We start from the raw sequence: 15,777 nt of genomic DNA on the forward strand, positions 1-15,777 counted from the left end.
ATTGACACGCACTCGTTTCTTCCCGCAGGCAATGAATTAGAATGCGCCGCAGCCTGCGGCAAGTAATTAGCGGTTGAAAGAGGGTCGTGCTAAATGCAGAGCTAAGGATTCGTTTAATTGGGAAGCTAACTCGACTCTTCTAAAGAGCTTTGAATAGCGTAGATACGTAAACTAAAGCTTTACGTATGTACCTAAGCCTAGAATAAGAATAGAGTCGTTTAATACGTACAAGAAGCGTAGAGGTAGGTTATCGTCTTCTTTCGTGACTTGATACGATATTTTAGCTGAAACGAGAAGGTTTGGTCGATTTCCATAGAAACGACCTTATACAGATTTAACCACTCTTGCGTCAACTTGTTCGCAATTTTGCAAATAGTTATAAATTGCCGAGCTATTTATATACGCACAGAAACATCATCGTATTCCGTTCGTTCTAGAGACGGTAAAATTTTACTCACCCCGCAACGACAATAATTCATAGCGATAAAATTGTTTTTTCTGTTTGTATCGCCGCGGTCGGAGATACGTTGCGAAAAAAAAAAAAAAAAATGCGATTCAAGTTTATCACCTCTAAGTAACTAATGTGAAAAATGAGCAAATATTCGGTGTAATAATTTGTAGAAAATTAGTTTCAGGTATCGTTGCGGTGGGTACATGGGTATGCATACTTGCAAGCTGCGTGCGGGAATCATGAATTATTCTCTCTTAACAGTCGGCGAGTGTTACAAGCCCACGCCTTTTAAACTACCCATGAATATAGGTTTCTTCTCGTATTATACCTACTTACTTTGGTTATACGAGCACGTGTGCCTATATCATGTCCCACATATTACGTACGTTCTTCTTTCGGTCGTCGTTGAGTAGGCTTTATGGTGTTGCAACTTGCGTACACACGGATACCACGTATATATACACGTCGGTATAATATGCGTGAAACTTTGCTTGCAGCGAAAGATTTGAACATGTGGGTTGAGTTATCGTTAGGTGTTTTTCATTTTTTTACTCAACCGTCGGGCGATTTCAGAACAACGAGGAGAAAGAAAGAGATGAATTTAATTTTTTTCGCTAAATTTATAATTATTTTTCATTCTGTTCTATGGTTTTCTTTTTTTTTCTTTTTTTGTCCCTTTCTCGGTCTAATTGTGCATAGTATTTTTTCTCATTGCCAATGCATCCGGTAGGTGTTGGAAATAAAGTTATCAATCTCGACGAATGATATATCGTGTATAATATTGATATAAATTGCGCACATTGCTCGGATAATATTAATAAAGATTCCAAGTATGATAACTTTCCTGTCGATAACTTTTTATTATAATAACATACATATGCCGCGTATCTTGCGAAACGCCCTCGTATTTATTTTAACACAACCGTCGATCGAAAGTCGCGTAGGTTTTACTCTCGGAGAATTTTCTTCGTAATAATCTTTGCCGGTTCGTGCATATATATCTATAGGTGCTATGATATATAATGTTATACAGGCTGATGCAGGCGAAAACAATTCGTAGACATAATTACGAAGAGTGGGTATACATATACATATACAATATTTACATACATATATATATATATATATATATATACACGCAAATATTCATACGAGAGAGATGTTCTTCGATTATGGGGATTGTAGAATCCTGATATCACTTTGCGAAATTTGATTGAATTATCATTGTATTTAGTTATTTTTATTCGACATGTACAGGATTGATTTTTTTTTATTTACGCTCGTAAAACTTTCGTTCATATTCATATCCACGAAACAAAATGATCCCAAGTAAGTTTCGATCATTATAATATCATTCAATTGTATCGAATTTTGATCGTATTTGAATAAATGAGCAGTTACTTTTTGTTTCATATACAGAAATATACGTATATATTATATTACAATTAAATCGCTCAAGTAACCGTATATGAATCTAATATTTATAACGCTTCGTTTTTTTCCTTGACCACCCTTAAATGTGAGATAAAAAAATATTTTACCAGTTATATGTATATATTTGAATAATTCATATCCAGCGTTTTAATTTCAAGGGAAAGAAGCAAAGAGAAGAAAAAAAAAAAAAAAACAAATCACATGTAACAGTAATACGTGACATCTGTATGTGTATTATATGTCGATGCGTGGTGGTGTAAAAATTTTGAATCTATAACGGAAAAACAATGTGTCGTTTAATTAACGCGGACGATAATGATCGCGATAATTGCGAGTATCGAGGATAAACGGATGCGCGGATATCTGTGTAATACGTATATCGCACGTAATATATTCACCCGCGATACAACGTCGAATAGGAGAGTCTAGGTATTGTAAAGCAGGTTACCTATGTTCGACATGTTGCGTTGCGCGTATTATAATTCGTTCCATTCTTTCGCGGATGAACGATCTTCGCAAATCCGCGAGACGCCGCGATACGTTATACGCACATCGCTGAGACCTTGTCACTCTGCCGGCTCTGCGTTACGTCATTACTGTTATTGCACGATATCCTCCACGTTTGCGTGTGTGGATCCGTGCCCATATGTCACACCGATCCTCGGGTTATACATGTACGTCTCTGCAACAAGCATTCGGCACACGTGGCTTCGTTGGTGGATAATAATTGTTATTCATACGCGTTAAAATGGCCGAACGGTTATAATTTTATATATCCTCTTTTACCTCTAACTTGTAATTAATTAAATATTTACATTGCGTTGTTTGATGAATTGGTATTGTTTTTTTTTTTTTATTTTTTGTTTTTTTTTCTAATACGAATTTCTCTTTGTCGAAATATCAACACACACGCGGTTTGGTTCTATAAAATCCAACGTTCTATCGATTAATTTTAACTTGACTTTTCTTTTTTTTTTCTACCTTGTTTCACAATTTTCATCATTTGGACGGTTCATAGGTATAATCTTATACGCTTTAATTTGTGTTTTGTAATCGACACCCGCGGCGATATTTTCTCCCGTTTCGTTCATCAAACATATGTTATACGTATGAGGCATTCCACGCGAACTCGATAAATCATTTTCCCCATACCATTTTTTATTTCGTTAAAAATCTATCAAACGATTGTCCCAACTTTAAAAAGCCCTCCTAAATGTATTTCAGATTTTACTCTCGAACGCATTACGTATCCGATCAACCGCTATCGCGGATAATCGTTATTTAACGATCGTCTAACTGACCATGTAAAAATTCGATGCATCGAGCACAACATATATATTAACAAGGCAGCATGCGTGTGTATATACAGATATATGCGTATCTGGCTATTCTAACCGGATTTGAATTTAAAATATTTCCGCGTATTATAACCGAAAGCCGTAAGAATCCGTGAATATACCCGGACGACATTTCCAATAATAAAAAAAGGAAGATAAAAATGAACAAGTTCTTCCTCGAATTCATTCATCACAATTATTTATATTATTTACACAACGGTCGACGATCGACGCAACGCTAATGTTATCAGATTTTTAATCGGGAATCAATCGAAGTCATCGACCGCTGAATAATCGTTAATTGTTTCGAGCGTAACGAAAAAGAAATTGCACCGTAATTTTTGTGAACAACCTTTTCTTCGTTATAGATTATATTAATACACGCAACGAAATTCTTTCGTCCTGGAAACACATTGATGGAATTTTTTTTTTTCACAATCTTTGCACGTGATCGTCAATTTTTTTCTTTTCCTCGACTTGTCGAAATCATTGAGAAGAATTTGAAACCCGTTAAATTCGACGAATGAATGAACGTTCAGGATTGTGCGTATAATAGGTTTGCATATACATATATATGTATATATGCATACATGTAATAAATGCATGCATGTATCGGAGATGAGTGGGAGGGACTTGCGACGCAGAATATAAACGTCAGGCTTGTTTATCGTCTACGGGAGATTCTCAGCGTTATACGCGAGGATGGCATACCTATAAAATCTCGCGGTTGGACAAGAATGAGGCAAGGACGACCGGGTGGCGCATCATCGCTAAAAATTTGCTTATACGCAACCGGTTTCGCATCGATCACGTTATGTTAGTTCCTTCTTAAATGGCGATAATATCATACCTGTTATAGGCGAGACCATCGTTATTCTGCGTAGGACCGCCATGTCCTGCATATTCTCTAGATATTCCGACGCGTATACATCGAGGACACACTCGGTTATCCGAGGATCGAAGTAATGCGGGTATCTCAATTGTCGGAACGAAGAAACGTTTCATTTGTCGTATGTGATTGGAATTTTTTGCTTTCCTAAGCTTCGTTGAGATATCGTTGTAACAATTATTTAAATATTGTTGAAATTTTAAGAAAATTTTATTCCAAGCTACAATTTTTTATATTTTCTGGTCTATTACGCGATGTAGAGATTTTTCGTTTCGTTAGAAATTTATTTTTCATTCAAACGCAGACTGTAATCAAGAATCGTGACGGTATCTACCAACTGATTTTCATTTTATGCCCTAGAATTGTATATTTCGGATATAGTAAGAAATGAAAATAGTTAAGAACTGTGGAAATTTATCCTCGGTTCAAACGTTTCGCTGTAAATATTGTAAAAGTCGCACAAATCGCGACTCGCAATTTCGATTTTCTCCGTCTATGCAAATGGTACGAACAGATAGATAAAGATAAACATAGTTAGCAGTTTGAACCTGTTACACGCAATTGTATCGAGACAAAATGGACACACGAAAAATAATATGCTATATAAACAATGTTATTTCCACACTGTGCGACAATTTGTTTTTTTTTTTTTTCTATTTTATTTTTCTTCCGTTCCTTTCCGTTACACGCAGCGTTCTTTCGCTGCCGCAGCAACCGTTCGATTTTGCGCAAGACCTTTGCGTGGGTTTCGCAAATCGCATGTTTCTCATACCTCGATTATTCCCTCATTGCTCTCGTCTCGTATAATATCTCCACCTTGCACGGAGAGACAGCTGACGCACATTCTTTACGTGTCACAAAGGCACCGCGGATCACGATTATCGCTTGGACTTGCCCAGGTGGTTGAATATTTTTTCATACGTTACAATGCAATTTATTCAAGTCTTTATGACAATTGTGTGTATATAACATGTATACGGTACACGTCTATAGGTACAAGAGTACCGAAATTTATATGAAATTAAAAATGGAAAAAAACAGTATCACAATTTTCGAGTAAAAAAAAAAAGCAAACGCTAAACTATGGTTTGATTCATTTTTTTTGATTTTTTACATGAAAATTAAAAAAAAAAAAAATCTTGAAATGAATTTGACAAATGGCGATCTTTTTTTTTCAATTTATGCCGCGACTATTTTTATACTTATAAATAAAGTCTGATATATTTTAGCGTTTATACTGTACAAATAGATGGGCATTACGTACGAAACAAATACAGTCTGTAGAAAGTTGAAAGTTATAAGAACACCATGAAATACATTTTTCTGCCGATGTTAATTCGTTTTTTTTTTCTTCCTTTTTTCTGACCAAGTAAAACGAATTGAACAATAGCTCAGTTTTTTTTCTTTTTTTTTTTTTAACCTCAAATATGAGTCGTTTTATTTTTACAATTCTAAATCGATTCCGCAACCCTTTCCAATCAAGCGAAAAATCCGAAATAATTTTTCCCAAATTTCTGAAAATCGTTTATAATTCAAGCTTCTGTATCAAACGCGTTACTATTTCGAATCTGCAGGCTGCAGGTGTATTATGCGATTATAGAAAAGGAAACGATCGTTGATCGGTCCTTCGTCTGGCGGAACCGACGGAGAAACCGCGTATGGTACGCAACACGCGATGAAATAAAATACGTATCAGCTTTTCGGTACCATAACTGGCGCTGTGCATGCAGCTTCGGCAGTAAAACCCATGCGTGTATGGATTTAATGTATGTTTGTATGCATGTGCGAAGAGTTGAACTTACTTTTGCACGCACGTTACGAGTGAGTATACTCGTAGGTATAACGCAACGCGCGTGTTCAAGCCATCGGGATAATTCACATCTCCAACTATCGCGTTCCATGTAACAACGTAGAGAGGTATCCATTTCCGCGGCCGTTCAACCCTCCGATTTTTAAGGGAATATATTCTAGGTTTATTGTTGGTATGTGGCCGAAGCAAGCCGAGCAGTTTTCATCATCTTGCGGCAAGGTAGCAAAAAATTTAAAAAATGGACCGTTATTACTCTGCTACTCGTTATTCGATAATATATCCTGCAGATATGTAGAATTGTATAGAATTCTATTTATAATCGCCGCTTATGTCTGTATCTGTAACTATACTGTACGATTGATATGCGAAATTGGTAGTATAGTTTTTTAGCCTACAACTCTGGCGGGAATACAAGTTGTTATAAATAATCAACATCCCGTGAAGGGTAAAACTTGTATACAATCATTTGCTTTTTATTTTCATAATCCTTGTTCGTTTATTACGGAGAAATATCACTGTTCCAATATCGTGATTATTTCATTTTAGCGAAGAAATATATTGTACCTATATATTGTTATCTTTAATAAACCCTGTCTGTGGGTTACGAAACTAAGTAACTCGCAGAAATCAATCGTTGCTAACTAAATTGACTATCGTGTAAAAATATCCTCGAAGCGTGTAACATACGTACCATTATACATACATCGCACATAAGTATATTATATACCCAGGTGATAATCGTCATTTTTATCCATATATGTACATAGATAACGAACTGTAGCTGTTGAATTATAAAATTAATTAATCTATCTTGCAGACCGAACTAATTTTATTCATGTACGTTACGTGCAGTATGTTACATACACAAGCGTTACAGGTTACATATGTATTATAGATTCTCAATTAATGCGGATACCTTACGTACCCCAGCGGTTGACGGTAATTACGCGGAAATTTAATGAAACTACGACGACGTTGCAGCAGCAGCAGCCGCAAACCTAGGCGACTAAACATCTGTGACGGTATTTGATGCCTCTCCTTAATTTGCACGGCTAATTCGCCGAGATAATTATACCGGCACACCACCCTATGCACGTATCTGTAACGTGGATGCTGAGTCTGAAGCAGAATTAATTATTACTATTATTATTTTTTCCCTAAGTACTAGCGAAACAGGCCGGAATTAGTCGCGACAATTATCTCGCACTGCGCAGCAACTAATTTCATTTTCCACTTTTTTCTTCGCACGAAGGTGAAGTATCAGATACATTATTAGTCTGCAGGGACTTACGACGGACCATAGAGAAAAACGTACCTTTTTTTTTTTATAAATCGTTTGCAAATTTCAGCTATGCTTCGTAAATTAAATTAAAGTAACGGTGGGGAATGGTGTTCTTCGATTGCTAGTTAGTTTTATGAAACGAATCGATACTATGTGTTTTTAAGATCCAAATTCATGTATTCATGGTGCACAGCTTCTGGAGCTTTTGGCCGTAAAAGCTGCCCAACATTACCTAATTTTCGTCGTGGGATATCTGAATTCTTTTATGGGAAAAGTTGGGGAATTTTGTTTGAACAAAATTGTCGTCACCACCCCCGATTGCGCAGTTTTACTTCCTGCATCGCGAATCCTTTTACCTACTAATATTGCAATTTGCGCACGTCTCCGAATCGGGTCACTTGAAATTAGAACGTATTCGTTAGTTCTTCGTCTATGAAGCATAATTATTGTCCGTTTCTTGGGCGAAAACGACGAGAGAAAGAGAGAGAGCTTTATTTATGTAGCTTTTGCCGAGTAGCGGTGCAGCCATAATAATCGCCTTTCCCGAACGATGCCGCTAATTAAAGAGCGGGTCGCATATACGCACGCGATGATTATCAGTGATTATTCAAAATAGGCTAACAAAGTGAAATTAATTTATTACCAAGATGCTGCGGTACTGCATCATATTGGTTAAACACGTCGAATGTCACGGGGTAGTTTTTGTACAAGTCGAGAATCTCCATTCCGCGTGAATAAATTAATCTTTGCCGGGTAGGGTTAAAAAACTTGAATTACCGATTGATAGAAGGATCGGAATATTGAATCTTCATTAACGCGAAAGTCTTATTCGTAGAATTTAAAAATGTGGAATATCCAGGTATGGAACATCGAAAACATTGAAAGTCGAAATTTAGAAAGGTCAAAACGTAGAACGGGCAAGATCGAGAATCTCTGTACGATTTTATATTATCGAGAAGAATTCTGACGATTTAAAGTTTGGAATTCTATGTTGCGACCTTTCTATTATTTTACTACCCTCATACTTTGTCTTTCAACATTTCGAAATGCTATAAACTGAGTTTCTGCTTCTTTAAAAATTCAAGTCCCTTGGTTTTTTTTTTTTTAATCTTCGGCGAAATTTAATGTCGTCGGTGATATAACGACAATCCTGCTGCAAAGGCCGCAAGTAATAATAAATTTGCGAGAAAGCTGCCTGTCGTTTTGTGACCCTAGGTTATCGGGCGGCAGGTAGGCGCAATTTGCACAAATTTCACTGCGTGCAAGCTGCTTGTTTTGCATCCTATCCTAGCTAAGTATGTATTTCTATTTAGCCTTCGGGCGGGAAACGTCTTCGCATGAATTACAATCGCTTTTGCACGTATATTCCGTCGATAAAACATACCTGACGCGTGCAATTATTTATGCGCATGACGGATTTTGACGATAAACACAAAGCGAAACTTTCTCATTACTTAACGTTGTATTTTTTGTGATCGATTCATTCGTGCTTTTTTGTTAAAGTTTTTTTTATCCTCCTTCCTCTTTGTTGGATAACTACACTGTTGTACGATGTATCTTGTACATCGTAATCAATATTCGTGAAGCTGCTGGAAATCTTTTTTGTGATTTTTATTACATCAGCAATATTCTCGCCAGCGAGAATTAAGAAAGAAAAATTGCGCGTAATTTTATTGGTAAATATGTACCATGAAAATGTTCAAATCACTCACAACTTCTGGTTATCAAATGTGTTCAGTGATCTGAATTATTTTTTTTTTTTTTCTGAAATCGACTATTTCTCGTGTAACGACATTCGATCAATTTCCGTTACAAAAATCCAAGCCTACGCGATTTTTCGACCCATCAATCAAATACGTTTCTAAATTTTCTCCTCGTTAACCGAAAATCATTCATCGGACTTCCGTCGTTAAATCCGTTACAATTTACTATCTTTCTTTCTTTTTTTTTCCTCTCTATTTCTAGTATAATCCGCTGTAATAATCCGCCCACGTATTTCTATCGGTAGCAGCTGCAGGATGATCGTAAAAACCATGCACACTTCCTGTCGCGTATGTATAATCGGCGGCTGTGCACTTGACGAGTCTCTAATTGACGCTGCGTGTATTAAGAATGAAAAAAAATAATCGATTCTCGATTAAATCTATTGTTTTTTCCCGATTAATCGAATATAATTGATTATTTTTCCTTGCAATCGGTTGTTATATTTTACTCCCATGAACGATGCAATGCAATATCAATTTATGTCATCGAAGTATGAATTATTATCATTTTTTTTACTTACAAAGTATCTATTCGATATAATTAGCGAAAGATGAATGAATATGTTCAACTGAATTTGAAAAACATTTTCGAATGAAACTCTAAACTATCAAAAAACTTTTCCGCCGTTAAGATTGCGTACTAAAGTTTAGGAAATTTTTGTTTCACACCCTTTCCCTTTTGTTGACACCCTTTCCAGGGCCAGCAAATTTTTCCCTACGTATTTATACCTACGCCTGTAATATTTCTCAGATCTATATGAAGCTGTAAGTAAGTCTGTCGAACAGAAAAGATGTGTCGTGATCTGGAATTCATATTATATTGTTATTTTATACTTATGTACTTGCAATTCCACTACATTTAATGTGGTTGACGTTGGCAACGTTACCGTAACGGTGCATGTTCGGTATAAATCGTTACAACGCACTATTGGAATTGTATGAAATTTGATAAATGCTGACAGTGAACCAAAGATACTCATATTTTAGAAAAATAAACTCTTTGAAAGTCATTTTCAAATATGCAAAATAACAAATTTCTTCCTCACGTTTCGTGAAGTTAACGTTACTTCACTTCAACCTCGTGAATTTTGACGGTCATAAATTGTGAGAGATCGTTTTTACGACGCACCTCGCTTTTTCAATTACGCGGGGAACAATGGGGGAGGATACCTACTTCTGCATATGACGTCAGGATGGTAATATTCATTTCAATTGTTACACGCGTGTGTAGCGTAATAACGTTGGTATATTTATAAGCTTCGCTAGGTCTGTTACGGCACAGGAAATGCGTGAATAATTGCTGCACGTCGATCGCGTCCGAGGTAGGAAATCGTTTCATTACGTTTTGTGATCCATCGAATTATCGATCGCGATTATTCTTAAGAAAAAAAAAAAAGTTTTCAATTATTTCGTTCTCGCACATATTCGGGGCGCATTTTGGAAGAGAAGGTAAAAAACATTTAATCGATCAGTTGAATTTCAAATTTGGCGAAGAACAATTTTATATCTCAAATTCGTATCCCGAAAGGAGTATATAAATTTTGATTGATTTATTTATACCTCTATGCTCGGCGATTTCATGTACACCGAAAACACAATCGCAATCTTAATCATACCGCGTGTTGACTTCCTGTTATTTTTATAATCGCCGTGTGTGGGATTTAAACATATTACGACGCAGAATGATTCCTGTCGTAGGTATATCAAAATTTTGTGATATGTATGTACATGTATAAAACACGATGTGTTTTTTGTACAGCGTAGTGACCTGCCGAACGATGTTATAAAGCAAATTAAATTTCAATACGAAATAATAATACCGGCAGATTGTGTCACAAATTTATTATACGTTAAAGAGCGGCTGAACTGATTTCCAGACGTCCAGTGGTAAATAAATCCATTAACGAGACTCTAATCTCTTGAATCGTTACACTGCACAGTCGGCCACTTTGTGCGTCGTTGCGCGTTAGAAATACGCAATATCGTCGAACGATTACGTTTCAATCCCAATTTACAACCCATACCATTTCACACGTAGATACGCGCAATATGTGAAGCAGCGTAATATCGTGCACTTCGAATTGTATCAGTTACACACGTTAGGAACAATCGAGAAAATTTATTGTCGTGACCGGCGGGGTGGGGGTTTTGATTCATGGAAGGCGTAGGAGGCGGTGCCCCGTATGTATTATACCGATTATACGTATAAATTAGAACCTACGTTGTTCTCTCTTTGAGCTGCTGCACGCATGAGTACGATTTACGAGTAAAAGACAATGTCACGTCGAGAGGAGAGGAGAGAAAGAGAAAGTGAGAGAAGAGGAAAGGTGAACAGCGTTTTATAAATGAAACGCATGAGTTTGGAAACATGCACGAAACGTACGGTGTAGTACCTGTGTGTCTCTGTGATACTATGGTTAACTACTTCGTGGATTAGTGAATGCGGTAACTGGACAACGAGAGAGAGAGAGGAACAGAAACGTCAGGTAGTGAAAGAGAAACAGTTCCAGTCCGTCGTGGACTTTTATGGTGACGCTGTCTGCGCACCAAGTTGTAGGTACCACGTATGTTGCTCTTGCTGTTGCTGTTCCAGTTGCTGTTGCTGCTGCTTAGTTTCTATGCAAATTCCACTAGTCACTGGGTTGCATGCCGCCAAATCGCATAAGGAGAGAGTTGCGTGTATGTCATTCTTTCTACTCCTCTCTTCTCCGATCACAATATCTCGGTTTTCCATAGCGCGGCTGCAGCTGCAGAAACTCCTGAGAACAACGGTGAAGAATAAATGGCGGGTAAAAATTTTATTTTACCCAACAACTGCCAAGATAACTGGGGTGGTTGTCGAAGGGATCGACTTATTCTCGATGCTTTTTCTATCTGACTTTACGTCTTGCGAGGTGGGAATATTACAATTGAACGAGAGATTCCTCGTTGTGTAGTACCGACATGTGTATGAGGTTCGAAAACAAGTGGATCAAGTATTTCCATTTGTCTGTTTCAGATAAAGTTAGAACGTGTCTTGGGTGTGACTGTGTCGAGCAATGCAGCGTTGGACTGCGACCAGACGAATGGACTGGTTGCCTATCCGGCTGGGTGAGTTTTTGGATATAATGATCAGGTGTATAATTGAATGGTGAACTCGAATCACAGCCGAAGTGGTCAATGATTTAATTTTATAACGACGCGTCCGGATTGGATCAATTCATCGAGTTTCTTAGCTTCCTCAAAAGCATCTCAGGCTTGAACTTTTCTCACCTGAGAAGCTGTTCGGATCAATAATTAGGCGGGCTCCGCCAGAGTCCCAATTTTCATCGTATATATAGGTATATACGTATGTACAATATACCCACGCGATCAAAAGAATAGCGAAAGTACCACAGTATGCAAGGTGGCGGAGAGAAAGAGAGAGGGCATTGTTGTTCAACGCTGTGAATAATCATAATAAACAAAATGAAACTCATGCATGTCCCGGCCTCTTCCTTAATTTAACCTTAGAACGCGGAGTGTAAGCCCACGCTGGCGAGATGAAGGCCTCCGAAAGAGGTACACTGAAGCTGTTTTACAAAGTCAGCGCGATAAAATTAAACGCGCAAAAGTTTTGTCTTCTTTCGTTGCTTCTTTTTTTTTTTGTCTTTTTTTCGGTTTAAACACACTCAGAAAATTCAGTCGGCAACGACTCTGCAGTAAACGGAGTCCACTTTAATGGGTTAAACTGACTTTGATAACTATTTACGGGTTGAAGAAAACTTGAGAAAAAAAACAAATTTGAAATAAAATAACAATGTAACGAGTACTTGACCGACAAAAATGGGTCAGTGAGCGGAGAACCAACCAAAGGTTGAGCCGAGAGAAAGACAGGAGAGAGAGAGAGAGAGAGAGATTTTATCTCATGGCTGGCTCTAAAAAATTGGTCCATAAATATAATTGGACGATCCGCAACGATGCCGCGGTGTTATCTCGGTGTCATCTTCACCGCGAGTAGCATTCGCGTTTGAATCTTATTTTTTTGAACCTTGTGAATTTCGGCTGCTGTTACTTCATTACTTTGTGTGCAGTGTTTTATGCTCGGTCAGCTAGAATTGAAGTTACTATGCGTGAACTACTCGGTGCTGCCGCTGCTCCTGCAGATGTCTATATTAATGAAAGTAGGATATCGCGTGTTATTCTCTCTTGCCCACGTGCCAGCAACGCTACGCTATTCTTGCTGAATACCCGTGCAACTTATTGTTAGGTTACACGACGTGGTCTCGGTGTTCTTCGGGCGTAATTCAACGAGTCTTATGTCATTGGCCTTCTTTTCGCTTGTATAAGTACTCTGAGCGTATTCTGTTATCCACATTGACGCGTCGATAGGAAGAATCATTCGCGGTGTAATATGAGGAAAAAAAATGTATCACCTTTTTAATTATCGAATATTAATTAACAAAATCGTGGCAATATTTTTCGTCGCTAAACATATTCATCTCAACAATATATGGAAATACGTAATTCGAATGAATATATTTTCTTTTTTCTTATGTCTTTGTTTTTGTTTTAATAATAATTTATAAGATCGTGATATGCGTAATGCGGGTGAGTTTAGAAAAAACAGACTCGAGTGTAGACCGGATAATGAAGTCGTTGGTGAAAAATTGTCCATCACCGCACGCTTAACATCGCTTATTTGATTTTCTCCAGCTCTTCGAGGCCGAGAGTGAGTACCGATTTCGTAATAATTATCCTCCATTCGAAAACCGACACCCACAGATAAGTATGTCGGTTCTCCGGGGGAAAAACCTGCCCCTCCTATGTTAGCTAAGAACAAATTATTGTCTTAAGACTAGAGCAGGTGTGCGCACTTATGAACGATTTACATGTACATATATATCGTGTAGGTATACATAAAAATGTAATAACTAGTTATTCCGACACGGTGCGAAGGTGGTCGCGGCGAAATATGTAATAATTGATATGCAAAGCAATCTTCACGCCAGTCAGTCTTCGTGTTTCTGTTTGCTGGAATAGTAATTTGCGATTATACACGTGGTCTTCTTACGCCAAGCAAGAATGGAAATATTGCAGTATAAAACGCAGGTGCAGTAAACAATCGTCGTTGATGAATTTTTTCGTACCTCGCATAATTGTTTTTTTTTTTTTTTTTACGTATACCATTTAGCGTAAAAGTAAGAGTCTCGTTCTCAATGCCAGTGTAAAAGTGGAATATTTTTTACAATTAACAATTGTAGCACAGTCAGCAATTAATCGTTGCAAGTGAACCACTCTCTGCCCATTCGTCTGTGATGCGATGAGTTATATCGGGGCAAAATATCGATCGAGAAAGTCACGCTTTCCTCGGATTATTGAAGCGTAGAAAAAACTTTACTTAGGTACTCGGAGTTCTGAATTAAATTATAGTCATTAAGGAGACAGTGAATTTTGTTTTTCTCTTCGGAAATGTCACCACCGTCTAGCGGATGATATTCTATTGCCTAATAGATCTGCGTCCAGTGCTGGAAGTGTGGTACTGAATTCCGATTCTTAAGAAAAAATTGCTCTTTCCCTGCATTTGTCAATGTCGAATCATTTTCTTTCCCATACTCGATCGTGGAAAGCGTTCGTATACGGCTTACAGAGCGGATTGGTATTCGAAGAAAGTTATTCAACTGCTGGCGATACGGAGGTTTGATATTGAATTAACGAGGTATTGTTTGGCCGGAGGTTGCCGGGAACTTTCTTCATCCCATTATATCCGGTCTCTAAAGTACTTATCACAATACGGCTGCGTATGAATATCGTTACGCATTCGGCATCGACTCTATATCAATATCCTCATCCGTATCGATTCACAAGGCTTTCCGAAGGTCGTTTCCATGGAGGATCTATCGAACGTAATATAGATGCTGTATCACGCATTGTCAGTCCCTGCTCGCCTGTATAATCTCACAATGAAAGTTCACGGCTCGAATGGTGAAAAGTAGATATATATATATATATGTATAGGTAGGTACCTGCGTACCTTACATACATGCAATCTTCATTCTTGGCATGAGTGCCTATCGGTATACGTGATACTACGCTTTTATCCCGCGGGATATGAAAAAAAAAGCACAAAGACCTTGCCTGCGGTATAACTTGTGTACAAACGCATAACTTCCAATGCCGTGCGTGGGTAGTCGTCAAGTAGGTATGTGGCAGTGCTATTAGCAGTCTGTACCGCATAGTCTTCCATTGTAACATACGTATATTATACCCACGCGAATATTTCTCCCACTTGCGTACGTCGTGCGAAGAGCAAATTTGCCACAATTTTCTTACCACACGAAAGTTTGACAAGATATTCGCCTGTAAGTTTGTTGTTTAGGATTTCGGAAACTATGTGAAATGCTATCAGTTGACTTGGATTGACGACAATTTCTCCAGTCTAAGAATGCCAGTATCTGGTTCGAAAGGAAAGAAGAAAAAAAACTTGTTCGGAACATCCGATCGTCGACAAGTTGGAAAACTGGAATTTGAAAGTACACGTGTATAGAATGTCCCCCATAAAGCATCTATGATTTTGTGTTATGTGTTGTCATTCTATATAAAAAAAGATTCAAATCACGCACTACTGCCAAGTACATGTCTGTTAATTCACAATGAAATCATGGTTGCAACTTGACCCTTAGCTTCCACATCTCTCTGGAATTACACTGCTGCCACACTGGGGTCCGACTGACCCTCAACTTATCCTACTACAAATGATGTTTTGGTATGAATAAAAAACAAATTAACTCGTCCGTTGATGAAACTACAGGAATAAAAATTAAATTAGTACGTGAAAGTTGGCGGGCCTCTT

At 37.7% G+C, this 15,777-nt stretch overlaps 1 protein-coding gene across 13 annotated transcripts in view; it reads left to right on the top strand.

Annotated features, from left to right (window-relative positions):
* Positions 1 to 15,777, top strand: part of LOC124181396 (mitogen-activated protein kinase-binding protein 1) — an 83,804-nt gene that overhangs the window by 45,674 nt on the left and 22,353 nt on the right. For 7 of the 13 annotated variants that reach the window (XM_046567931.1, XM_046567933.1, XM_046567941.1 and 4 more), the window contains exons 1-2: positions 11,633 to 11,755; positions 11,965 to 12,056. The exons of 1 other annotated variant lie outside the window; for it this stretch is intronic. In XM_046567931.1, the coding sequence (XP_046423887.1) occupies positions 11,648 to 11,755; positions 11,965 to 12,056 (200 nt within the window). In that variant the 5' untranslated portion in view covers positions 11,633 to 11,647. Of the gene's footprint in view, positions 1 to 11,632; positions 11,756 to 11,964; positions 12,057 to 15,777 lie in introns of those variants that run through there. 5 more of the 13 variants (XM_046567935.1, XM_046567938.1, XM_046567936.1 and 2 more) reach the window with 1 other exon arrangement.

The sequence above is a fragment of the Neodiprion fabricii genome, chromosome 4, assembly GCF_021155785.1.
Source record: "Neodiprion fabricii isolate iyNeoFabr1 chromosome 4, iyNeoFabr1.1, whole genome shotgun sequence".
Taxonomy (NCBI): Eukaryota; Metazoa; Arthropoda; class Insecta; order Hymenoptera; family Diprionidae; genus Neodiprion; species Neodiprion fabricii.